General features: G+C 40.1%; 1 protein-coding gene across 2 annotated transcripts in view; it reads right to left on the reverse strand.

The window, feature by feature from the left end:
• Positions 1-25468, reverse strand: part of LOC137137397 (multiple PDZ domain protein) — a 41093-nt gene extending 15625 nt beyond the window's left edge. The window contains exons 1-28 of one of the 2 annotated variants that reach the window (XM_067523614.1): positions 25234-25468; positions 22689-22774; positions 21357-21523; positions 18499-18660; positions 18109-18248; positions 17652-17865; positions 17212-17334; positions 16744-16944; positions 16047-16149; positions 15016-15104; positions 14051-14288; positions 12696-12782; positions 12384-12463; positions 12076-12222; positions 11567-11737; positions 10727-10912; positions 10315-10524; positions 9114-9272; positions 8631-8783; positions 6484-6831; positions 6068-6179; positions 5338-5536; positions 4483-4524; positions 3080-3187; positions 2684-2761; positions 2237-2414; positions 1950-2060; positions 423-509 (exon numbers count right to left, since the gene is read on the reverse strand). In XM_067523614.1, coding sequence (XP_067379715.1) covers positions 423-509; positions 1950-2060; positions 2237-2414; positions 2684-2761; positions 3080-3187; positions 4483-4524; positions 5338-5536; positions 6068-6179; positions 6484-6831; positions 8631-8783; positions 9114-9272; positions 10315-10524; positions 10727-10912; positions 11567-11737; positions 12076-12222; positions 12384-12463; positions 12696-12782; positions 14051-14288; positions 15016-15104; positions 16047-16149; positions 16744-16944; positions 17212-17334; positions 17652-17865; positions 18109-18248; positions 18499-18660; positions 21357-21523; positions 22689-22704 — 3909 coding nt within the window. In that variant the 5' untranslated portion in view covers positions 22705-22774; positions 25234-25468. The remainder of the gene's footprint in view (positions 1-422; positions 510-1949; positions 2061-2236; positions 2415-2683; positions 2762-3079; positions 3188-4482; positions 4525-5337; positions 5537-6067; positions 6180-6483; positions 6832-8630; positions 8784-9113; positions 9273-10314; positions 10525-10726; positions 10913-11566; positions 11738-12075; positions 12223-12383; positions 12464-12695; positions 12783-14050; positions 14289-15015; positions 15105-16046; positions 16150-16743; positions 16945-17211; positions 17335-17651; positions 17866-18108; positions 18249-18498; positions 18661-21356; positions 21524-22688; positions 22775-25233) is intronic. The other variant, XM_067523615.1, reaches the window with a different exon arrangement.
• Between the last annotated feature and the right edge of the window lie 2179 nt (positions 25469-27647).

A 27647-nucleotide genomic window follows, 5' to 3' on the forward strand; every position in this document is an offset into this window, starting at 1 on the left:
TTAAATTGCATTAAGAATACAGCCCAGACGGATGAATGTCAGCATTACACACCTTTGGCTTAGAGGTTTTCTAAATTATTTGCTATTGCCAGAGACAAAATTGATTTTAGAGCTTGCTGACCCTTTTGATTAAAAACATCATTGTTAACTTCAGATTACTCTGCGATAGAAAATGGAATAGGGTGTCTGGATATTACAATAAACCTTGAGTTCTTTTTCTCCCAGCGAGAACCTCCAATTCGAGTTTGTCTTCATTTCCTTTAATACACACACGCGCTGTGTGTATATCAAAGTCAAAGATGCAGTTAAAAAAAGAAAGACTCAGCTTTCTGGGGAGAGGAGAGATAATGTAACAAAGATTGGGTGTGATGGATAGCTGATGCAATAAAAATGAGGGAGACAAAAAGACAAAGACAGATTACCTGACATATGCGATATGGCATGCATGTGAAAGCAGTGGTGTGTTTCTTTACTGCGGGTGATGGAGCTGGGCTATATATTGACTCAGGCTAAAAAAGCAGTGTGGAGAGACAGAGATGGAGATGTGAAGCAACTCACAATGAAGTAAAAGTGACATTTTGGATAATAGTTTCTACATGATGACAGAGCCATGTTTAGCTAAAGCTGCTAAGTTAAAGGTTCCATGTTATACCACTTTTCAACAAATAAAATCAAATCTGCATGGTCCTAAGAGAAATTGTGTGACATATTTGGGTAAAGGAAAATTGATCTAACCCTGTCTGTAGCCGACGCCCCCTCAGAATCAGCACCTTTTGCTGTCTGTTACTTAAAGTAGTTAGCATCGTCCTGGTTCCCTTCACAAAAAGTCAATGGGACTTTTCCTTTTGGATTTTTACAGAGAAGTAAGTTTTATGACCAACATTAGTTTATAACTCTTACACATTTTGTCCAGCAAGATATTATTCACAGATCAAAACCCCTTTATTAAAAACCTAAATACACTCACTAGTCAACGTCTCCACCACTAAATTTACAATTTGTAAATCCATCTCCACGTTTGACATGATGACGTTGAATGTTACCAACATCCTCTGTAGTCACATTTAGCCACTTGTAAAGCACTGTCTTATTAAATACACGTAAAAACCAAAAAATATAACAAGGGTTTTTTTTTATTGATGACTCTTCTGTCTGCATTGTTAACTACAGACCTTATTTCAGTAACTAAAAACCCATTTCGAAAACTCACAGACTGTGGGACAAGGGAACTGTATGTACCCAAATGGTGACTGATTTCCAGGTTTTAGGACTTATTTCTACCGCACTCTATGGTTAGTTATTAAATTTGTCACTGACATATTTAGAATTTTGTTCTTACACTGGCTCACACTGATTGCAAAACACTAGCGAAAGAGTTTTAAAGGCAGTTGTTAGATTCCACGGTTTAACAAATGATTGTGTATTAACAGTGATTCATGCCCCTCTTGTCATCTGCTACTTTAAACAAGGGTTAATGAGAATGTTAAGGAAAGCATGTGGGAATGTCTCTCAAATATGCATGAAAAGTGATTGACCATGAAAAAGATCTTAACACTGGAGCCAAGCCAGTAGCAGCCCCAGCAGGAAACTACTTAGTCAAGCTTTAAAAGCCTGAGGGCACTTTCAAACAACAAACGATGTTGTTGATACGGTACTTTTCAATTGGTGTCCCACTTAAAGGTTAAAACTTGATAATACATTTGATATGCAACGCAGGGTTTCCTGCTGTCACAGAAAAATTCTAAATTACTTTCTTTCGACTTTCAAATGCAAAGCAGATACTACAGGGGTTGTACATTGTATATTCACGTCTTTGAAAGTGCCCTAACGGGCTTATACAGATACACTTAACTTTTACTAGAGGTGGGAAAAAAAATACAGAGTTAAGAAATTGAGACATTTACATTATAAGGTAGCCACTAGAAATTGGTTTGACACTATGGACTTACCCTTGCCCTGTGGACAATACTCTGGACCAAAAAGGTGACAGGGTTTCCTGCCCTGCGTATGGCCTCCACTGCCTCTTCGTGACTAGCGTCTCTTAGGTCTACTCCATCCACCTGACAGTAAATAAGTGTTGTTCAGGCATTTGAAATGTTCACACTACACAATAAGCTTCTGTGAGGAATTATTTAGACACTTTTTATTCATTGGATTTGATAAAAATGTCCACAAAATGTCCACTTGTCATCTTAGGTTTACTGGTCATGCCTCTATGATGTCAGACTTCTTTTACCTCAACAATCCTGTCTCCAGTTTTCAGGGTCCCGTTTTGTCCAGCAGGGCTGTCCTCCAGGATGTGTTTGATAAAAATACCCCTCATTACCTCTCCGTTGCTTAGGCGGCTGCCCATCCCTCGACCCCCAACAATACTGATACCCAGGGACTTGCCTGGTTCTCTGAGGAGCTCAACTCTGAGGAAGGTACCAGAATCACCATAACTTAATTTCTACTTCATTACTGAGCAAATTGTGTAAAATTTAAGGGGTGACGACTGTAGCTCAGCTGGCAAAGCAGTCTCCACAAAGCAGAGGGTCAGAACCCCCAAGTTGTCCCTAGTGTCTGCTAGTTGTAAATTGCTTTGGAAGCATCTGCTGAATTACTCGTTGTTGTGATTGTAAAATGTGTCATGGACACGTTCAGAAAAGCAGATTAGACACATAATAAAAGTGTCAGTACTCACTTCCTAGCTTGATTCCAATTGCTGTGAGAGGCACTCTCCTCTCCCTCTCCATCTTCACGCTCAGGCAAGTTAGAAACACTGCATAGACAGGATTAGAATAAAGTTGGATTACGTTAAAACAAATAATAATGAGAAACATAAAAAACAATCCACATGTTACATTAAATAATATGACGTAAGAGAAGTAGGGAGTTCTTGATAAGTAGCACTGCTATCGGGTGTTTGTTTGAGTAAAACCTAACTTGATGTATTTCAGCTTTTTCCACTAATTGTCAGAAAGTGTCCGTAACAATAAGAAGAGCAGTAGCTAGCAAATGTGTTCTGCAGCTTTAACTTTACCTGGTTTTCAGTGTAATTATATAACCTAAGGTGCTTTGGAAGTGTGTGAGAACGTACTTCGGGGGTGGAACTGGGACTGGAGTTGCTTCAGGGAAGACATCATCTTTACCCTGCTCTAGGCTGGCCTTATACTCCTCCAGATATTCTCCTGGAACATATGTAATGCTGAACACACACACACACACACACGCACACGCACACACACACACACACACACACACACATTTCTTAATTTCTTCTTACTTTCTCCCTACTTTTAGAATTTTAATTACCCGCCTTAGAGGCAATTATGCCCCTCCTGTTAAGTGAACTTAATTTAGAGCGGACAGAAACAGGCATTCGGTAGAAAAGTGATATGAAAACAATAAATAAAATACAGGAATAAAACTCCTTTTAAAGCCATTCATTTACATTCACAAGCATGTTTCTTCTCAACTCTTTCAGCTTTAACTCAACAGCAATAACAGTCTGTTTCCTGGCAAATCATTCTCCCTATCAACAGCCCAAGGTGAGATATTAATGAATTATAGATGGGCTCTTGACATCTGACTGTTCAAAACAGATGTTTACCCTCATAAACATCAGAGCAAATCAAGACTTCTGTCACCTATTGTGTGATGAACATGTGACAGATTTGAAGGGCGCATATCATTAATTTATGAGCTGGTTACTAATTCATGCTAAGAAATGAATCCAAAAGCAAGCTGACAAAATCTGACACCCACTTAAAGTCCCATTTCCAAACAATTCAGAGTGAAGTTGATTCTGAAGGGCACATTAACACATTTGAGTGAAGCTGACAGATCTTCAACAGATGGGCTGATTTGGTTTTTTAACAGAGACAGCATGCCGACAGAGAGGAAAATGAATCCCAGTGAAATAATAAAATGGATGAGTCAGTTCATTAGAAACGTCACAACATGCAGTGAGAGACACGGCAGAGCTTAAATACTAATGATTAATATAAAAACTGAGAATTTAAAATGAGTCATAAATGGTGTTAGTCATGCTAGTCACAGAAAGAAAAGAAGTTACGCAGCAAGTACAGTAAGTAAGTGATGCAGTCCATCAAGATTTATCCAGATAGTACTTTAACGATTTTGTGTGTTAAGATGTGTAGTGACACATTTTTGACTTAGTTGCCACAAGACTATTTTTATTGGTTAATGTTACAGTCACATCATGGTTAAATGTTAATCGGAATATTTGAACAATATCAAAAACATCATATTTATAAATTGAGTCCAAGCCAAATGTCAAACAACAGAAACAGTGACAACAGATATCTGTTGTCATTGTTTCTGTTGTTTGACACGGACCATTTTCTAAATCTGTCTGGATAAAACTCTTCAACAGACTGCAGTGAAGCCCGGCAGCAGATGGAGAAAACGAGAGGAAAGAAACCAAGACGGCAGCTTTTTTGCTGAAACGCCACCAGCGTGGAAGTTAGTCATACTCACACATAAAATGGGCACAGATCGTCCTCAGGTGCACAAGCAGATCTAGAATGTGAAGAGTTGGCTTTTATGCACCAAAGCTGAGTTGAGTTTAGCAAGCAGCACTTAAAATACCACATCTAATTTATTTGTAAGGCAATTTGTTGTAAAGGGTGGGAGGAATGGGTATCTCTAATAATCTCTTATAACCTAACTTACTGCATGTAGGAATTTTGCAGTTCAGATAAATAACTGAAATAAAATGTTTATTATTTTGCCTTTATATTTACTTAGCCTTGCCTGTTTTCCCAGCCTGTATTCCCCCCCCCCCCCCCCCGTTTTTTTTTGTTTTTATTTTTTAGAAAAATTATGTACTCAATGCTAGGTTTGCAGATAAGCAATCTTATACCAACTTAATACTGTTGGACCTTGAGGTTTAATGTATTCTGGCTTTCATATTTTTTTGGAGATACGTGAAAGCTTTGCTACTTTCAGAAGTACAAAACTTGTCAGCACAATCTTTTTTTTTTTTAAGAGTAAAAAACAATCACAAGACCTTGGAACTGAATTCACTTAAGTGCAAAGAAAGAAATTACAAAAATTAGATATATACACACAGACTGAATCGAATATTAAATTCTGGTCCTCTACTTTCATTTGCACTTGCAAATGTCTTTATCAATATGGAAACTGATATTTTTTCTATTTCCCAAATTCCAAAAAGTCCTTGGAAATCCACATTTTTAAAGAAGCAGAAAGATCCTGATTTAATAATAATAGTGTTACATTGTGCGTTAAAATGAACTGTATTTTCAGTGTAGAAGCAACCACAACACTTCCCTACGTAGAGTTTCATCAAAGTACACAAACATCTCTTACCCCAGGTCTGGTCCAATGAGAGAGTGTCTTCGCAGCATGGCACGAGCCTGGGCGTTGGTCAGGTTGGCTGTGGGCTCCCCATTGATGGCCAGGATGAGATCCCCAACACCAAGACGACCATCACGGCTAATGGACCCACCGTGGATTATACTGCGGATCTGCATCCCCAAACCATCTTTCATGGAGCTTACAGTCATGCCTTTGAGGTTGATCACACATAGCCATCGTTGAATTTTGTGTAGTAATAATCACAAAGACTTGTGGTAGAAACAAATTAGCCAGCAGCGGTTGCACTTTTTTTGAACTGAATACTTGAAGTCAATAATAATGTAAGCACACATTTTTCCATTAACCAACAAAGATTTTCACAAAATACTTAAGATATTAATAAGATACCGTTTTCATAGCGGTTTGGAGGATTTTAACACTGCCTTCACAACATCTATTTGTTTCAGGAGGTAAAACTTACTCTCCAAGCCAGTGGCAGCCCCATGGGCAGGTTTTGTAATGCAAATACCTTGTGCAGCAATAGAATTACCCTTTCAGACTGGAAAACTGCCAAAACTAGTTTCTGTCATTTAACTTCAAATCTGGCATTCATAAAACATCACACAAATGTAGAGGCCAAATACGCCTTTCAGTGCCACAACCTCATTTGCACTTCTGCCAAAGATGAGGGGAATATAAATACAAAGATCAAATCAAAGAATGTGAGGAAATTAACACAAACCAAGGCTGGAGTTGCCCTTGACAACTGTGATAGTCCTTTCAAAATTGCTCCCGGAGGTCAGGATTTCCTTGTCACCATCTTCTGCTGATTCTTTCACACCGGGCTCCTCGTCCTTCAGAGTGATGATTCAAAGTAAATGAAAATTTTAGTTTAGTTTCACAAAGCAGGGTTCTCTAGAGAAATAGTAGCTGTGGAAATGAATGTCTAATAAATGAGCTTAGTATTTTCTTTTATCAACTATCTGACAACAGCTTTGTGTAAAACTGGGGAAAAGTTTCATGTTAATTAAAGTTCAAGTTCAAAAACAATTTTCTAAAAATGCACCTTGACATCTGATGTTCATGACATGCCAATCACTAATTCATTAGTTCAACTGGATGCTCATAGCTGAATTAAATTTATAATCAGAGCCTTACCTTCATCAAAATCTTTATATCTCCCATATCCCCAAAAGAGATGGCTGGCTCTTTCTGATAGTGAAGGGACTCCGCTGGTTCCTCCTGATCATTTGATCCAGTCGCTATTTCAGCAAACAGACTGTACAAGTTTGCGCACTCTACTGGTTCTTCTTTGGTCGAGTGCTGTGCCAGGTAGTGATCTGGACCACTTAGCATGGCATTAAAAGCTGGGACATGACCTCTCAAACTTGGAGGGGTGAAAGAGGCCGAATTCTCCGGGGAGAACACTTGGGTGTTGTCTCCGAAGCTGGACACTGTCGTTGCAAAGCAGGGATGCTCCTCCAACAAGTCGAGGCGAGCTGTCAGCTGGGGTAAAACAAAGTACAGCAGCTGAATGAACGTTCCACTGTGTTAGTTAGACAATTGCCCAACAGGGGGAATTCATCTTGCTCAGTTGCTATCCTGCCCTCCTTGTAATGAGCCATAGAAAAGCCATCAGTGGCCACAAAGGACTGTGGGAATTACTGGTGATCTTGACAGCATAATGCACAAAATATAGTTTTATTATAACAGCGTTTAAGACTTTATTAGAACCAGGCTAGCTAGTGATCTCAAAGGGAGAGAGAACTCCCCTTTAAGGGCCAAAAAAGTTTAAATGTGCAAAAGTAAATACAGGTGGGGCTCGATAAGCAGGTAGAGAAAAAAAAAAGAAATCCATCTAGGGTGAACTAGGCCGTGATATGTTCACCCCACATTAAAAAGCTCAGGGGAGCTTTTATATACCTGTGAGGCAATGAAATAAGTTTAAGGTGACCAGAATATATCAGAATATAAAAGACATTTATAGGCAATAGGGGAAAATGTAGAGTTTGCAGTGTGTTTTCACCCTAAAAGACATGAATCACTATTAGTATATAGTATGTCTTGACTGAATGCACAACATTAAAAGTGTGCATAATGATATGTCAATTTTTATGGGATGCATTAAATTATTAGAGAGGTGATGATTAACATAAGACGTTTTTACCAAAAGGCAGACTTCGTACACACTCCTTCAGCATCTCTCAAAATTAATCACATATGACATTAAATCATCATGATAAAATCAAATACTTCTTTCACGCTCTGGGTGTAAGTAAAGCTCAAGGTGCCATGAAAGCTACATTTCTTTATAATCGCTTTGAAAATTAATCTAAGGCATAAATTATGGTATTGGTCTGGTTTGCTCTGTTAAATTTGTTTTATTAGTTACATTTTAAAAGGGCACTTTCTTCCTTATTATGGAGATAAAATAGAGAGTCTCAAAATGATCTTTAACAGTTTTAAACAGTACAGCCAATGCAACCACCGTCTTCAAAACTAGACACTAGAAAGGCATTTACTCTAATCTGCTGAGGAAAAAAAATGTCACTGTTTCACTGACAGTGACTGTCTTTGGAATCGCTGCACTTATTCAATCTTTAGAATCCAGCTAAAAATATCTCAACTTAGATGGTGTCAGATATCTGAAAACGCTGGTCAACGCTGGTTACAGTCACTGAAGTTGATCAGAGATTTATCACCAGGACTTGTTGTCTCTCTCTAGAGCTTTAGGGGAAAAAACGGTTCATCATCACAAGGAGACTGAGCTGTCTGACCTCATACAAACACTTGATATCACTTTTGTCAAATCCCACTGCGGTATAAAATGCCCTAAGTTGTTCTGGCCCATGTCTATTTATGTGTAAGTTTCTTAGGAAGGCCCTTCAAATAAGTTCAGCTGTGACCTTTGGGGAAACTGGCAGCACAGAGATGCCCTTAGGAAAACACTTTGCGTGGCTCTTGCTCGTCTTTGTTTATTTTCCTTATAATTTAATATCCATCTGGGGAATTGCAGTGCTTGGGCACCCAAGGCAACAAAAGCAGCCACAGCTACAATCCTCTTATAACAAAGAAAGTCAGTAATGTTGTTACTCCCTTAACAAATGAAAAAAAAAAAAAAAACACTTTTCATGACATTTTGCTTCACAATAGCAAGAATAATGACTACATGCTGTGTAGTTCATCGTGACAAAGGGCGGTTACTGTTGTCGTAACATTTAATAAAATGAGAAAATGATTTCAAGTTGTGCTTCTGGTTTCTGTTATGTGACAATCTGTGTTGCGGTAAAAAAATCTTTATTTACCTTAGGTGTGGAGGAGTTAAGGAAATCCAGGTCTGTGCGACAGCTGCTGCCATGAAGAGCTATCATGGATGCCTGGAAAGTGTCGTCCTCTATCTCGGTAAAGGTATGTTCAAGCACCTTTTCATCAGACAGGTCTGCTTCACAGGTGTCAATCTGTGATACCGAATGGAAAGCGTGTGATGAACTGAAACGCAAAACTGTCTATATTTCAGCTATTCAATAAAGTATCCGATCACAGACAGATAAAATTATCGTGCTGTTCTATGACCCTAGATGGCACTAATACAAAAACTGTAAGACTGAAATAAAAATAAAAAGATAATAATCAGTAAATGGCACACATAATACACAGTAAACCATATATAGGTTAAATACATACAAACCACACAGCGGGATTTATCACATGTAAAGTGCAATTTGTTTTTAATTTTTCAGGATGATCTGACTTTTTTTTTCTTTAGGTTTTCCCAAAAGCTAACTAACCAATGCAGGCTCTGCTCGGTAAACGATGCCCTCAGTCAGTCCTTCTTCCTGTCCTTCTTCTACCAAAATATTGCTGAAGTCAAATGAATGGATGGTGGATGATGATGTAATTTCCTGCTCACCATATGGGTGTGGAGAGTGGGAATATCCACATATTCCCTAGGAAAGTGGAGAAATTCTTTCAGTGTCTCCAGCTTTGTATGATATTATATGATGAGCTTTTTAGTCTTTTATATTCTAGTGACCAAATCAAGGACAAAGGATTTAGTATGAAATGGAAAAAGATGTTAGAAATGAATGAAACATTGTATACTCTAACTGCAGAATTAAAGAATAAATGTGGTCTAAGACTTTAAAAGGAAAAATAGTTTGAATTTCCTGGAAATTATTCTCAGCGGACGGGTACTGTTTTAGAGGAGGTCTTGATATTGACTTTGCAAAGCATGCATTGCATAAAGACTGTATAGCAAAAGCAGGAAGGCATACTGGAGGATTGTACATGTCAGACTCAATTTTGAGAGGCAAAACAACAAAATAGCCAGTAGAAGTACATTCCACGTCCTGCAGGAGAGTTAGACAAGACCGCGGGTCTCCTACAGCCCTGCTAAGTTAGCCTTGGCAGCCCAGAGGTCTCACTGTGTAATCCATTGGCAGGTTCAGTAAAAGAAAGATGCAGCTATAAAGCTAAAAGAATGCAAGCACTTTTGCAGAGAGAAGCATCCTATACAAAGAGTACAGATGCTCAGAGTGAAGGACATGCCTTTGCACAGACCTCACTTTTGACAGGTGCCCCAGTGTACAAGAGGCTCAGTGTTCTTGGAAAATTCAATAACATAATAATATGAAACTAAGGGCACAAAGCATTTTAGGTCGGCCGCCTCTTCTGAAGGAACAAGTGGGTGGAATGCTAAACCATGCAGCCTACCTCTTTTCTTTTCCTGCATGAAAAATTCAAGCCCTTGTAAGCTGAACCCTCGTAACTGGATAAAAGTTGCATGTTGTGAAGACAACCTGACTCGTAACCTTATATACACGCAGTGATAAATCGCCAGCAAGATGAGCAAATTTTGTTAAAAAATATTCACAAAAGCAGTAACCGCCAACATATAACCTCAACTTGTCTATTTGGCCCCAACCTTTAATATTCACACAAATTGAAATGAAAGCAAACAAAGAGGAAAGAAATTGTATTAATGCTTACAGGCAGTGGTTTAGCGACTCCTATCTGGACCTTGCCGAGCTTGGCCCCCTTCAGTGCCTGGACGGCATCCTCCAGGCTGGCGTTCTCCAAGTTGGTGCTGTTAACATACATGAGTCGGTCTCCTGGCAACAGTTTGCCATCCTGCTCAGCCACACCGTTGGGAACCAGAGAGCGAATCACAATTACTGTCTTGGCCGGGTCCAGTGGGTCCTGTCGTGGAGCCAAGTGAGTAAAGTGAATGATCACAGCCTTAAACATATGCAGAATTAACAGGGGATTCAATGAAGTACGCCATTTTTTTCAGATTTACGCTTGTGTCTATGAGACAGCAACATCTATTGAAGTTAATACCAAACTAATACATCTGTGTAAGATAAGCCAAAATATCTCTGCACAAAAACAGAACTCTAACCTGGTAGTCCAAAATGCTGAATCCCAACCCTCCTTCTCCCTTCTCCAGCTCAATATTCTGGATGTCCAACTCCCACATGGCCAAAGGAGATCCCATGGCCTCCTCCGTCACATTATCCTGTGTCCTTGCCGTTGTGTTCACCTGTGAGTCTTCAGCAACCAGAATACTGCTCAGGTCTATTTGTTTCTGCAGAGGAAAAAAACAACAGCATTTCCATGTAACTGTATCTATTCCTCACTTTTCCTCCCAACTCATAGGCTGCTACCCTCTAGTTGTTTCTGGCTCAGGTTACTGATAGAAGATAAAAGGTAAATATCTTTGGGATACTAGGACCTTAGTACATTCAGAGATAAAGCTAGAGAGATGAAAACCCCTAAAGCGATGCTGCTTTTGATGTCTCATATCACTGGCAAATGTTGTTGGCCACTGCTTGTGAGGCATTAGAATTGGTCTTAATAAACCTTCAGCCTCCCCTGCTTATCATCAAGTCTTAATCCATCATGGCTGGCAATGTGGGAAGCCAATGGAGCGATTGACAGCCCAGGCTACACTAATAATGGTTGATGGGTTATAAAGGAGGAGGAATACTTATAGAGTATCGCTCTCCAGTCACGTTCCCCTCTCCATTATGCAGGGGCGGGAAAACAAGTTTCATGATATACTGCAGCATGTCAAGGAAACGCAGGGAGTTTCCTACTTTTATGCATCATATGCTGCAAGTAATACAGCCTGCATATTTTTAGCATTGAGAAGACAAAGACTAATTCACTTTCTTTGGGTTTTTCACTTATGCATAAGTTATCATAGTGATAAGCTGTGAGAAAAATGGACATGCAGTACCTTTAATTTACTTGATGTGGGCAAAGCCTCTGATTCTGGCTGGACAGAATCCATGTCAGTCTGCAGGTGAGGGGCAGGTCTACAGCATATCATGCATACTCGAAGTGGGAGTTCCTTTAAGATTTTCACTACTTCCTTGTGTGTCTCACCAATCAAAGATATACCACTGACCTGTGACAGGAAATGTTAGTATGAGCATGTGTAGAACAAAAATAAACACATCATGCACATCAGGTTAATAAGACGTCAATGTTGTTTTCATCCACTTGGGGGCAGCAGAACTGACACACTTTCAGCTTTTTGTTATCATAAAAATACTGCTTGTGGAGTAAATGCAACTGATAGTTCCAGTATGCATACGTATGCTATGCATACTATAACATTATGTGTGTTGTCTCATAAACAAAGTACTTTTACATTTCAACATTTAAGTGTTTGCAGATAATAACATCAGGTGCACTTTAAAACATTCTACACTGTTTCTGTGTCTCATTTAAGACACTACGTACCTCAAGCAGTTCATCCCCACTGAACAGCTTGCCACAGCGACCCACGGGTCCTTCAGGTAGAACAGAGCGGATATAATGATGCCCACTGTTTGCTTCGAGACTGATGCCCAGGCCACTGTTCTCACTAAACTTCTCCACCTGAGCCACCTGTCATCGAAACACAATTTGCAGGTAGAAGGATTTGTCTCTCAAACACGATTAAAACTATGTTAATAATTTAGCTCCTCTTTGTTTGATGGCTGCCAGTAAACAAAGTTCCAGGTTGATGTATGAGCAAAAGGAAAAATCACTTTGAAAGTGAAACTTACTACAATTTCATTAGTTGGACCCAGAATCTCCTGCCATTTTTTCATTAGTTGTTCTTCTTCAACGGCGGTCGACTTCGTGCCTGGAAAAACACAATGAAAAGTACTTACAATACTTTTTTAAATAATACTTTATCTAGAATACAATTTAAAAGTATTGCACAGTCTGTAAAACAACAAGCAGCACCCATCACTATATTTCCTCACATTGTGTATTGCTAGTCAGTGTGGTCCTGACAACAATAACCCTTATCTGTCAGATGTCTGCCCAGTATCTCTTGCTGGCATATTTAAAGAAGACTCCCAGCCTCCTACCATGTTTGTCTTCTGTTAGCTGATCCATGGCTGGGCTGACATCAAATCCTTCACTCTTTGTTTTTAGCGTCTTTTCATCTGTGGTGACTGCAAGCACACAATGAACAGTGAGATAGACAGAGGCAGGCGGCAGGCACCCAAACCTGACAGTTAGATGTACACAGCCTGGGGAAAAAAGGACTTACCAGCATAGCACACATACGTACTGAAATACATGAAAATGTCCACCATTAATGAATGTATTTGATTTATTTCATCCTACGCTACTTAATTCTTTCTGAATAATTTGAGCTTCATAGTCTTACATTTTAACTCCTCTTAGAATTGTGATGTCCCTTTAGTTAGTGTACCAAGAATTTAAATACATGTTTAAGGACCCCGGCACGTTTTTTTTTTTTTACAACTTTATGTGACCGTTTATGTCTTTGGAGTTCCACAGGGCACCAAACTGGTCACCCATGAAGTCACTGCCTATGAGCACAAGCATCAGCATCTTTTAAGTGCCAACATTAAACTCATACTACAGTGGTTAGTCTGGTATAAGAAAAAGGAACTTCACAACTTTTGTTCAACTACTTTTAGTGACCTATTAAAAGTTTTTATATCAAACCTGTAAGTTAGCTAAAAGAGATATAGTTACCCACCACATTGTTTTGGTTTTGCACCCAGGGAATCTTTAACACATCTTTCTTTATTATGTTATACACCCAAGTGCAAACTCCTGTATATTGTTATGACAGGTTTTTACAGCACTCAGGAAAAAACTCTTTTCTGCAGATTTTGGGGCTACAGGGGCTCAAACTCCTATCAATCACTATTGACACCAAACAACTTATGCAAGTTCCGTTTCATGCTTCTGTGATAGCCTGAAGGTCCTGTCAGGACACCAGGAGATGAAAATGTTTCTGTTTACTCTCTATGCGTATCTTGGTTGATGTATTACAAAATATATAAATATTATGAAAATGCAAATGGTTACTTATACATTTATTTTATACAGATACTGTGTCGAACATTTGTCTCAACATGCAGTGTTTTTACTGAGTGTGGTCTACTTTCTACACAACATAATATGAAAATCTTGGTTCCTTATTTAGAAGTGTGGTTGTTCATAATTCTATCACTGTCAACATATATAATGAGAACTTAAGTATTTAAGTGAAACTTTGGAAAAAATTCAGTTTCTATATTTGAACAATATTTAGAAATCTAGAGTCACACAGAAATTATTCCTCACTGTATTATAAATGATCTCCAAGCCACATTTACACATCCAATGACATCTTTTTCTGACAGGATGATGAGTAACGAGGAAGGTGTTTTTCTCTACTTATTAAATTTCTCGCACTTCTTACCTTGCACAGCCTCCTCTGCCTTCTTCTTCTCCAGCTCGTGCTCCCTCATCACGGTGATGGGGATGGAGGTGGATGGAGATGAAGGGGGCAGGACAGTGACACTTGGGGTCACAGCAGGGGGGATCTCCTCAGGTCTGAAGCCCCGCCGGATCAGCTTGAGATTGACTGTCTGGCCGGTGTGTCTGAGAACTTCCACAGCCTGCTGATTGGTGTATCCCTGGATATTTACACCATCGACCTGCAGGGGGTGATCATTTGTGAGCCCAAGGATCAAATCAGTGCAAAAGAGCTTGGGTAGACATTGTTAGTGAGCTGAAATGCCCCCTATATTATTGGTAGACATAAATACAATTGAAATAAGATTGATCAAAACAAGCAGCAGGCATACACAGTAACTGCTGCACATGAGATTTTCAATCTACTTTAGCAATTCGCTTAATTTATTTAAGATCATTTAGGGCAGGTACAAAATCCATGTGTTTAAATAATCCACAGTCAATTAGGTGGTTTATTAAGTTCTTTAGTTGTGTTCCAAAGCACATTTTCATTTATGTTTAGGAACAAAACTCCATCCAGCTTCTGCACACACAGCAGAACAAAACAAGAGTTTGTGAGAACTGTAGAAATCACAGGGCAATGTTAACTGATGTTTCAAATGATGCAAGGCATTACAGACAGTTTAAATTCACTGTTAATGTCCTGCAGTAATGAAATAAAAATTGAATAGCTAAGTGTGTTAATTCAACTTTCTTTATTAGGAGAACAAGAAAAAAAAACACTATTAAGTATCAGTTAATTCTGAATTATTCAAAATTATGCATCTCATAATTTTCCTTCACTGACTGAATGAGTAAATGTGACCACTACAATGAATAATATAAAAGATTCACTGCATATTTTACCTCGTGCCACTGAAGACACGGGAAATAGTAATAGCTAAGAAGAGCATAATGTGGGATACTTACAGCTATTATCTGGTCTCCTACATGAATACGGCCATCTTGATCTACGGCACTGTCTCTTGTTATGCTCTTCACAAAAATACCAGAGGGCTCTGAGAAGCGAAAACAAGTGAAAAAAATGCTAACAAACGAGGAAGAATGCCATGATATTTTACGACGATGTAGAAAGACACAGTTAGTAAACAGGTTTCACTGCGAAATTATATGATAAACGTATTGCACTTGCTATGTTAACCTTGAAAATAAAGACAAAATGTAGAGTGGTGTTTATCCAAGACTATTCAATAGTCTGTTTGTTCCAGCAAGCATAACAAGTTATAATAAACAGACAATTTTGGTCCTGTTTTAAAAAGCCTTGACTGGATTTTGTTTTTGACATTTTGAAATCTTTGAAAGGTATAAAAACACAGCAATGACACTACATTATTCCTGTTACTAAAATGTTGCAGTTGTCACATCGATTCAAGAACATAAGCACAAAAAAACACAAATTTGAGTAGTTGTTTTTCTTTCCATGTGAAAAAGCTCTTACTTTCACCCCTTTTTATTGTGTTAATAGAGTTTTCGAAATGTAGCATTTTTGGTATTTGGTATCACAAGAACTGTTCACGAACTTTACTCAAATTTGGCATAAAAATGTACTCAGGCTTAAGGATGAACTGATCATATTTTGGTTAAAGGATCAGGACATCCAAGTGTGATGTGGTAATAGTATTTATAGCTCTGTTTTAATTTCCTGTTTCAGAGTCTTTAGCTGCACAAAGCAAACTTGTGTTAAAGTTTAGTAAAATTGTTTTATCAGAGCATTTCTGCTTAAAAAAATAATAAAAAAACAGCTTGGAACATGGTTGTGGGTCTTGAAACCAAAATAACAACCTAAAAGCCACTAAAACACTGTACTGTTGGGTGATGAAACAGAAATGGATTATGCATTTGATCCATTGTTCATATACTTAAAAATATTCAACTTTATATTTTGTAAATCCCAGAATCACAGACTTTTTTATTCTGAAAAATAATATGCCATTTCTCACCAGCATTTTTGTCTCCAACATAGCCAGCAATAGTAATCCCCAAACCTTGGGCGTTCTTAGTAAGGCTCACATCAAACGCTTCGGTCTCCTCTTCCTCATAGTCCTGTGAGACATTCAACGAGAATGACATCATGAACATCAACAATCAACAGCAGAAAAGCAAATCATGACTCATCCAAATGTCCCACATGATCACCAAAAAATATTTTCTACTTTGCGTAAGACGGAAGTCGAGCTTATTAGCAGCAAAAAACAAACGAACAAAACAAAAAACACTCAACTAATGTTTGTTATGAAAAGGATCCAATGTCCATTATTTGTAGCCAGTCAATGGAATTGATTCAAGGTTTAGAGCTAAGTGTTGAGAATAGTGATGAAATTGCTGTTTGTGAGTGGTGTTTCTGAGAAAGTAAAGCGGCATCTGCTCTTCAAAGAGTGAGTCACAGGTGATGTAACCTGCAATTTTCTTTAATTCTGTGTATCCAGGCCTGTCAAGAAGTAAGAAAGATGGTGAATAAATGGTCTAAAGTTTGGGTCTGAATTGTTTGTTTGAATATGTATTATATGGGGTTTTGATGTTGATGAACAGGGGTCAGCATGGGAAAAATGCAAGGTTGGCCAATGCTGTAGCTGACGGGTGTATTTCCTTATTGTAAGAATAAGTATTTTTATTCTACAATGAAACATCGTCTCTCACCTGTTGTTCATCCACAGTGGGAAGCACCACCGGCATGACAGCAGAGAGGGAGGGATTCTCTTCCACAGGACCTCTGGTAACAACCAGCTTCACCCTGTTCCCACACTGCCTTAGGACCTGAGCCACTTGCTCGCTGCCCATGCCGTAGAGGTCAGTGTCTCCGATTCTCAGGATGTGGTCCCCACTGCGCAAGCGTCCATCCTGAGGAAGAAGGAGCATGTTTTCCGCCTTAGTTTGTGGAGCTTTAGTAGAAATCAGAAAATAATGATGCTGCCAATACCAAACAAAAAACACTGAGTGACAGTTAAGTCAGTGCTTGCTTCCAATTACCACATACTCATTATACTGGTCTGACAGGAGTCATCTATCTAGAACACTGAAAGTGTCATAAAACACAAAAAGAAATCTTCCGCTTTTCATGGTAATTACTGCCTTAGCAATGCTAATTATTGCAATTAATACCATCACCTGATCAGCTATGCCTCCAGAAAGGATGGTTTTGACAATAACTCCAGTTGTTTTTCCTCCGACGATGCCGAAACCGAGACCGGTCCCATCGTTGACCAGTTCAATTGTCTCCACGTGCTGCCACTATGTAGATACAGAGGAACACAGAATAAGTCTAGTGGGAAGACCAGTGTTTGGGAGATTAACTGCAGAACATACGTAGTTAGCCAAATTTTAAAAGATCCAAAAAAAGCTTCAGTTCTATAATGCTGATGGTGTTCACTGAAAGTACAGTTTTATCGATTTTATCTACAGTGTCCTTTAAAGTAGGAAGTCAATTGCATACATGGGATTATTGGATCCATATTTTTAAAAAATAGCATTTTTTTGTACAGAGAAGTAAATGTACAATTCTTGTTCTCACTGTTCACTAACAAATCGACTTTGTAGATATATTTTACCGCGCTGGAGTTTGCTGACAGTGTACTGGCAGCAGAGGGTGTGCGGGACACGCCAGGACTAGGCAGTGGAGGTATTGGCCCTCTAGCCACTGAAAGCTGCACCCTTTCTGAAGCACTCTGCAGGATGCCTATTGCCTGTTGGTGGGTCACCGTCTGGTCCAGGGGCTGGCCGTTAATGGCCAAGATCTGGTCAGCTTCTTTGAGCTTTCCATCACTGAATGGGAAAGATGCAGAGAGTGTCATTTAGAGGAAAGGATACACTATCTAGCTTAGTAGCTTAGTAAAGACCTAATATAACTCTCATAACATTCTCCACTTTGGTGACTTTGTACTTGCAATTTTGGCCAGATTTTGACAAACTGAAACATATACAGTAGATAATATTTTATTATTTCAGTTTAAAGTCTATCAGTGTTCACATGGCTGTCTGAATGATGACATTTTTATCCTTACATACCAGTGAGCCACACTTCCCGGCTGAATTTCCTGGATGAAGATGCCGAGCTCACCGCGGTTCTCACTCTTTAGGCCCACCACGCTGAAGCCCAGACCTCCTGACACTGGCTTCTGTAACTCCACGTGTGTCACGTAGCGCCCCTGTGTCACACACACACACACAAATATATATGGTACACTCTGACCCTATGCTGATTCACTATAGCATCAAAGCTAGAGTCAGCCTTTTAAAAGTCTGTTTGAAGTGCCTCAAGAGGACAGAGCGTGAGTGTGTGTGTGTCTGTGGTTCTGTCTTTCTATTTTCTGTTGGTCTCAACACTACATTTTAGTAAACTCACAACCAATATGCAAACATCACAGCACTTACTTCAGCTTTGGTAATTGTTAATACCTGTGCCATGGACTGAATGATGCGTTCAAAGTCTTCAGATGTTGTCTTGCCATTGATATTCGTAGCAGCTGAAATATCTGAATTGGAGACATGGCCACCATTGGGCTTCTCTGTTGTGACATGATCGCCAAGGTCACTTCCACGTATTGCTGGGACACTTCCCTGGACACAAAAACAAAGAAATGTGTAGTGGATTATGTATAAAACTGCGTGGTTTTGACTGACAGATTTTTCTGCATTTTCATCTGAATAAACTCTCAAACAGAAAATGAGCCACTCAATTATGAAACTTGCAATCTTGCCTGTTACATATAAAAAGTACTTCAAACATCTTTGAAATGTCTACGGTGATCCTACACACAGCAGCAGTTAATGGTGTTTAACCAGCCAAAGACAAAACAAAAAGAAACCATCACAACTTATTCCTAGTGGGAACATAAGCATTTAGTTTAGTTAGTTTAATTTTAGAAACCAAAACCCTGAAGTCTGCGATGGCAGATAGTTTGTTATCCCACCATGATTAGCTGGATCTATGGCAGCCTAATCCTTCAGCAGATAATGGCTCTTACTGTAGCTGATGTTCCAACAATGACTATGCTCCAAATACAATATTTCGAAAAGCATCACTGGCCATCTGGATGCCTTAATATGCCTGGGTTTTAATTACTGCAATGACTTTACTTGTGTGACAGATGAGTTACATGAAAGTGACAACAACATAAAACTGTTTTTTTTCCAATTTCATTAGCCAAAGGGCATAACGTTTATGACCATCTGAATTGGATTCCAAAGGACAGAAATAACACACAGTGATAATTTCATAACACCCCATTTGGCACATGGCATTTCCAAGTGAAAGCTGTCATTGTAAACTTGTGCACCCTATTTAGAACTGTGGAACTTTCAGATCTTAGAAAACATGTACAGTAAATTATGCCTTATTTTAAACGCAGTCTCAGATTAGTGCTCAGAAACAAAACTTCACAGGACAGGGCACATTAGTGCTGCACAGTGCAAACAAAACCCTATGGGCCGAGCTAAGTTAGCGTAGCATGCTGCTAAGTTACTGTCCCCATCCATGAGCTTTGTTAGCTGGGGCCTGGCTAAGAGGATTAAAGTTCCAGTTTGGTTCTTGCACATTTAAGAAATTGTTTCTGCCCCACTTCACACAGTGGCCTCTTTTTCATTGGAGAGTAGGGCCTTGTCGCCATAGTGACATGGGCTGAGTAAGGCCTTAACTAGCAGAGCCAGAAGACAGACAGTGTGTGTGTGTATTTATGCATCTGGCTGTTGTCTCACATAAGGCTTCCAAAACGAGCGCATTTGGGTTTAAAATCTCTGTCAAAATTCTAATATATTTGTTGTAGTTTATCAAATATGTCTCTTTGCCATTGTTACAACATTGGTGCTATTGTAAGATCTCTAGGGAATTTAAAATGGATGTGAGCTTGATAATTTTTACAAAGTAAAACAAACACACATGCAGCCGAACACAAACACACAGAGAAGAATGCACCTCTTTTGAAATAAGCTAAATTGCCAGTACACAAAGATGCCAGCAGGGCCTTTATAATCTAAATTCCACAAGGGGCAAAAACCTCTCGCTTCTCAGCCTCCCACTGCATAGCTCACATATTTTCATCTCTATTTCTCAAACGCTTACCCTGGCCTCTTTTCCACTGTGACTCAAGAGCTCTTTCCTTCCTATCAAATGTTCAATTCTCAATGGGGAGAATCAGCTTGAAAAAGAGTTCACTCACATGGACCAACTATCTCTGCCCATGCACCCATATAGTGTCTGGCTTGTATGAACCCTGGCAGCAGTTTGGCCCACAGCAGCAGCACTGCTGGGGATGGGGATTGAAAGGGGTGGGGGGTTGAGTCTTGACACCAGGCAGAAACAGAATCAGTGAGGTCACCCAGGACACAGGGAAGATAAATGCAGTAGCAACCCTCCAGAATACAGATATGGACAACACTCAAACCTTGATGGAATACAGGTAACACAGGAGTTTAAATGCTATCTTCTTCTTGGTGACGTTATGGCTATAATGTAAAGTCTAACAATAGACTGCCCCACAGTGCCACTCGCATCTGTCTTTGAACTACAACCCTTATGTCCCCGGGAACACTGAACAGTAGTAGGGCTGCACAATATTTGAAAAACACTCACGTTGTGAAATTTTTTCTCGGCTACAGCCGTTGTAAAAAAGGATTTTTTTGCTAGATGGCCTGAATAGCTCCATGTGGAAATAATTAATGAGAATGATTGCAGTGATTCAAAAAACTCAACTTAACTACACTCTATACAGTCCCTGAATGCCTTGCTACCTAGGTTTAATGAACTCTGCAGGGCCTTTTCCTTTGCTCCAAGCAGAACAAAAGCTGTCACATGATGTGTTTGAGTTAATTTGCCTGTCTTGACATGCACATCCTGGGATGCGACTACTGTGGATGCTCACATCCCGACCACAAGGCTCAAATGGTATAGCATGAAGCCGTAATCAGCAGTAAATAAGAAAGTGTACATGAATGTGTAGTCACTGTTATCCATGATTCATACAAGACACGTACGAGTAAATGAATAGTTGATGGGAAGTTACACTGACTCAACCCCTTATCTAACATAATGTTAACTAAAATAGATTAAATTAGCTCTGATTTTTCACCAAACTACTCCTTCTTTACTTCTCTTTAGCATGATGCTGCTAACTTATATTTAAAAAGTTCATACTCGTGAACTAATAACTCAAAACTATGGCCTCTTAGGGACCTTCCAAAAAGTCTTACCGTTATGTTTATTGCATTATTATGTATTTAACAAAAGCGGATACCATGAAATAATTTAGGGACTATACCTGGTCTCTGAGGTACTGGACGGACTTCTGCAGGGCCAGGATCTGGTGGAAGAGGGGGCTCTGCAGCACCGATTTGAGCAGGCTGAGTTTCTCCTCGGTGGGCACCTCCCCCCTCTCCTTCAGTTTGGCCTGGAGACGCTCCACCGCCTGCAAGGCACGCTGTGTATCTGCAAGCCATCGCATTTTTTAGTGACAGAGTAAAGGAGGGGGTGCAGGGAGAAGGAGGAGTGGGAGAGATAGAGGTGGAAAGAGGTGATGAGGAAAGAAGCTTTATCAGAACATAGGAAGACATAGTGAGACAGGTAAGGGGGTCTGGACATGACCTTATTTATGTATTTGAATTCTTGTTATTTCACTTTACCTCGAATGATACATACATTTTTCCATAACAATTTTGCATATGCTTAACTTTTCTCTTTATGACATGTAAATGAATCACAGAGGAAGGATGAAGGAAGGATGAATCAGCTTAGTCACAGCTGAGTTATGCTCAACAGACCTTACTATATTGAAATCACACAGCATCAGGTTCTGCACCAAGTGAGGAAAAAAAACAAAATTTTCAACATACTGTTACTTTTTTTCAAAATAGAAACATTTCCTTCTTTTTTTGCCTTTAGGTTAGGGTGGGTTGCACAGAAGCATAGAGTAGGTATCAAGAGGAAAGGATAAAAAGAACCAGACCTTTGACTGGTTGCTTACTGGACCCTGCATAAGCCCCACACCAACTCCAAAGCAGAGTGCTTTGTTATTGAGGATGGGTCAGGCCAATGTCATCTGGACAAAAATGAAGCAATGTCTGAAGCTCAACAACTGTGACTAACACCTAATAGGCCGTACACGAGGTCTTAAGCTTTTTGTACCTTTGTTGTTTGAACAAAGGTTGTAAACAAGTCAATAACTCTTGAGAATATGCAGTTGTTGTTTTTTTTTGTTCCTCAATTGACAGTTGCAGCATTTTCAGATGTGGCAACACTGGCCGTCCATAAGCCTTGAACTGAATCCCGAGCCTCTTACGCTGGTAGAGAAAACTCACAGCAGGAGCCAAATGTGGGACTCAAAGATGGACCCCCAACTGACTAGACTAACCCCTCTGCTAAAACTGCACAAGGAAAACGTTTTGTGTTGGAGACAGACTCAAAATTCTGTTATTTTAAGCTGGGCCTTCATGAAATATGAAGTAAAAATACCATTGATGAACACTTGAAGATGAACCTGAGACACACATTGATAGTGAGCCATGTAAAAACCCCATTATGATCATTAACAGTAGTTACACTGACTCGGCCACGTCTATCTGGCCACAGTAAAACAATAAAAATGCAGACTTACCCATTGTTTCAATCATTTTTCTATCTCCAGCTGAATGTGACTTCTCCCCCAATAACAACAGTTTCACACTCTTCTCTTTTCAAGGCCTGCAAAGTAAAACACAATGTGTTGGGTATTTTTTCTTAACAATGAAGGCAGGATTTTTTATTTTTTTTTACTTTCACATATGCTGTATACTGGGAGGGAAAAAAATAGCACGAAAGGTTTATTCTCCTCTGAACCCAGCGTCTTAAACATTCTCTACTCGAAAGGTCAACATGAAAGAGAAAATGGATATATTTCCCTTCTGTCAGGGCCATATTTATCTCTTAGGAATGGTTCACCATCACATCACAGAGTAGCCATTGTGCTGAAGAACTGCAGGCTATTTAATGTGAGAACCAGCTCGGTGGTGCCTTTACGAGCAGTAGACTGCATCCACTGTAGGTTGTTAGTTCCCTTATATTTGACTAATGTCCTTATTGATGGATTAACACCTGGCAATTTACATTCCTGGGGGTGGGGGGTGGGGGGGTTGTTCAGTGCACTTTGGCAGTAGTCATATTTACTTCTCTGCAGTAAATATGACTATCCACTGCATTTCCATCCAAACAATATAGCTGCATTTCCTTCTAAAATAATGTTTCGATGATTAGCAAGACTTTTTTGGAACTAGTCTAACACCCTGCTCACATCATGATTTCAGCCTCCAGTTGAAGCATTTTTGATGTTATTTTTCCCCCCCTTTAAATTCTGTTTTATTTGCCGTGCTCCGCTGCTCAAGAGAAATATTACGTTTATGGCCCATTGTAACTCTAACCACAGCAGTTTTCTAATGAACATTTTGCCACCAGAATACATGTGACAGTTGTATTTGTCACACACTGCTTAAATCAGAACAAAGGAGGGAGAGATTACTTTGTGCTGTGTAAACAAAGCCACTGTCACGAAGAATCTTGCTGCCTTCATCAGACTGTTAAAGCTGAATAAGATATGAACGCGGTTATGTCTCTTTTATTTGACTAATGCTTTTATTAAGGGTGTGATGGCTGCCAGCTCCCATCTCAGGAACGTCATGCTTGATTTTAGAAGTGGCTTTGTTACAGGCCTGACATGACTCAGGGAGACACGATTAAAGGAGATTGGTGAGATAATGAAAAGCCCTGTATAGAGGCTGAGAATAGCTACAGTGAATGTGGCAACAGGATCACCACAGCACTGGTGTGTTTATGTTCCCCTTATATGCTTTATTTTCTGTAAGTTTACAACTTTCCAACTGACTAATGAGCTTTCTAAACACAGCATGCAGTAGCTTTGTCATTTAATTGCCTTGACCTGGGAATTATTTTCATCCTTTGCTTGTAAAATCAAACTTCATTTTCTGTACTAATAAATAACTGCAGAACATACAGTGGTGCTGCGTAAAGCTGATTATCTCTATCACTGTAATAATGCTACTGAAGAACATTTAATTAACTGTGCGACCACATGACTTCTTGCATTCAGAACTAGAGAAGTATATGCTTACACATTTCTGCTTTAATAAATCACCCTTTCCATTATGTTCCTTTATGGTTGTGAGCCATAAAACTCCACAGAGTGCCCACTGCCCTTCCCTCTATAGATTAATGTATACATTTATCGTATCCTATTACAATAACGGGGCTCCAATGGTTACACAGTGGTATAGGTGTGACAGGTACTCAGATCATGTACTTAGTAATGTAAAAGAAAAATACTACATCATTCAATATGTACTTATAAAACTCCATGACGTGGATTGAAATTATGACACTGAAAGGTATAAAGGAGTACGTACACCACAGATGGGTGTTGCTTTCAGGGACGTCTGCTCAAATGTACTGATGGTGTAGTAAAGCAGCGCCGTTTTTTTTTTGTTTTTTTTTTTAAACTATGTGGTAATGACTCACCGAAGGAAACACAGTGGACTTTGCAACATGGCAGCTTTCGTTCGGCTCCGTTAACAATCGAAAAAGTCATGTGTGAGCTTTGCCGTGACCGCAAACAGCCAGTAATAGCAGGCTGTCATTTTTGAACACAGTCCTTCGTCCAAATAATACGCACATCGACTACGCCCCCCCCCCTATATTACCTACTACCGTAAAAAACACGTCAGCTACAATAAACCTGTAAACATTATTAATAAACCCGCTCGGGCAGGGCTGCGATATTTTGATTGTAGTCGCCGGAGCTCCCGGGACAATCCGCTTTTCTCTCCTCCTCCTCCTCCTCCTTCCCATCTCATCCGTGGAGCAAGAAAGCAACAGGCTTCCGACGAGGAAGACGGTGAAGAAGTTACGTAGCGTGGCTGCACGGTGGTTATTCCCAGCGCATATAAAAGCATTTTGTGCCCGAAAAGAGACGCTTAAAAGCTTCACCTAAACTCGCTCTTCTTCGCTTTGTGGACGCGCCGCGACAGCAACAGGCGTCTCGGAGGAGTTTCCGCTCATCGGCGACGTTGGGGCAAAGTGACGCGGCTCCTGCAAAAAGCCGAAGTTGTTTTAATTCCAAAAGCCTCGGTCGCTTTTTGGAAATGGTCACTTACATGAATGTGGAGCCTGAAGTCCGCCGGCGGCCAGCCTCCGAGCCTCCCCTCTGTTGTCCTGCGGCTAACGGCGCGCCGAGTGGGGCTTAAACATGGGGCGTAGTGTAACTCGATCCTCTATGGACATTTTCAGCTGAGCTGGGACTGAAGCGCCGCTTGCTGGCTGCCCCGTCATGCCAAGTCTGCATCCCAGCTCCCGCCAACAAGAACCAAATTGGACCCTAACATGGCTGAAACCAAATGTTTTGCGGGTCCAGAGCTCGTGTTTGCTGTTGACCCCGTGATGCCTTCAAGTTGCCATCAAACAGCCAGGGAAGGATCTAGAAAAACTTGGAATGTGGTGGCCAGACAGGGGCAGTTAGAAAATCATTTCAAATAAATACAAATCGGTTTATGAAGTGATTGGATACATGTCGGTATTAACACATTAATAAGTGAGAATAACATTTTAACAGGACCACTAGATTGATTAAAAATAATATTATTATGGTCACTTCCCTAGGTAATAATCAGGTAATAGCTTGGTATAAGCAATGACTATATCTAGGTTATAGGAGGCCAAAATCACATGAGTGAAGTGAAAACTAAATATCTCTATGAAGTGCTATAAGCATTTGTTCCGTGTAAGAAATGCCAAAGACATAATTTAGGTTTTGAATCTTTTTCTTTTTTAATGGAAATAGTCCTGATAAAATAATAATGAACAAATCGGGAGAGGTAATTATCTGCCTTGTTGTAACTGCTACACAATTCTAAAGTGACAGAAACCTTAACTGTACATAATGCATGTATTTTATTTCAATGTAAAGATATATTATTTGAAATGTTTATTTATTTTTTGGTCATTTCGACTTGTACTTAAAGTTGTACAGCAGGTCCACACAAATTCCTGGAAAGTGGTGACACCTGGCGTGGCCATCTGTCGGCAAACATCATATTCCATGGAGATTCCTGTCTAACCTCATCTGTCAGCCTGTCCATCACCAGAGCAAACAAGAATGGGCTCAGAGCCGATCCTTGATGCAGACCCACCTCCACTTTGAACTCCTCTGTCACACCTACAGCCCACCTCACCACTGTCTTACAGCTCTCATACATGTCCTGCACCACTCTAACATACTTCTCTGCCACTCCAGACATCCTCATACAATACCACAGCTCCTCTCTCTGCACCCTGTCATACACTTTCTCAAAATTTACGGAGACACAATCCAACTCCCTATGACCTTCTCTGTACTTCTCCATCAGCATCCTCAAAGCAAATACTGCATCTGTTGGACTCTTTCTAGGCATGAAACCATATTGCTGCTCACAAATGCTCAACTCTGCCCTTAGCCTAGCTTACACTACTCTTCACCACAACTTAATTCTGGCTTATCAGCTTTATTCCTCTGTAGCTCTGCACATCTCCCTTGTTCTTAAAAATCAGCACCAGTACACTTCTCCTCCAGTCCTCTGGCATCCTCTCACTCTCCAAGATCTTGTTTAACAAATTAGTCAGAAAGTCTACTGCCACCTCTCCTAGACACTTCCATACCTCCACAGGTATGTCATCAGGACCAACTGCCTTTCCACTCTTCATCCTCTTCAACGCCCTCCTCACTTCACTCTTTCTAATCTTTGCTACTTCCTGCTCCACACCAGTCTCCTCTTCTACTCTTCATTCCCTATCATTTTCCTCATTCATCAGCTCTTCACACTCTTGGCACCTGTCAATACATTTCAATCCTTATCTTTAATCACCCTAACCTGCTGCACATCCTTCCCATCTCTATATCTTTGTCTGGCCAACCTGTACAAATCCACCTCTGCCTCCTCTTTCCAGATGACACACCGAGTACCCTACTACCTGTCTCCCTGATCACATTAGCTGTAGTGGTCCAGTCATCTGGAAGCACCTCCTGACCACCCAGAGCCTGTCTCAACTCCTCCCTGAAAGCTATACAACATTTTTCCTTTTTGAAGTTCCACCACTTCATCATCTGTTCTGCCTTTGTCCTCTTCATCCTCCTCACCCCTAGAGTCATTTTACACACCACCATCCTGTGTTGTCTGGCTACACTCTCCCCTACCAATACTTTACAATCACTGATCTCTTTCAGATTACAATGTCTACAGAAGATGTCGTCCACCTGAGTGCTTCTACCTCCACTCTTCTATGTCACCCTATGTTCCTGCCTCTTCTGGAAGAAAGTGTTCGCTACAGCCATTTCCATCCTCTTTCGTAGGCTACCGCCATCTGTCCTTCTGCGTTCCCGTCCTGAAGACCAAACCTGCCCATCACATTCTCATCAACTCTGTTCCCTTCACCTACATGTCCACTGAAATCTGCACCAGTCACCACTCTCTCACCTCTGGGGATGCTCTGCATCACTTCATCTAAATCACTGCAGAATTTCTCCTTCTCTTCTAAC

Source organism: Channa argus, chromosome 12 (assembly GCF_033026475.1).
Source record: "Channa argus isolate prfri chromosome 12, Channa argus male v1.0, whole genome shotgun sequence".
Lineage (NCBI taxonomy): Eukaryota > Metazoa > Chordata > Actinopteri > Anabantiformes > Channidae > Channa > Channa argus.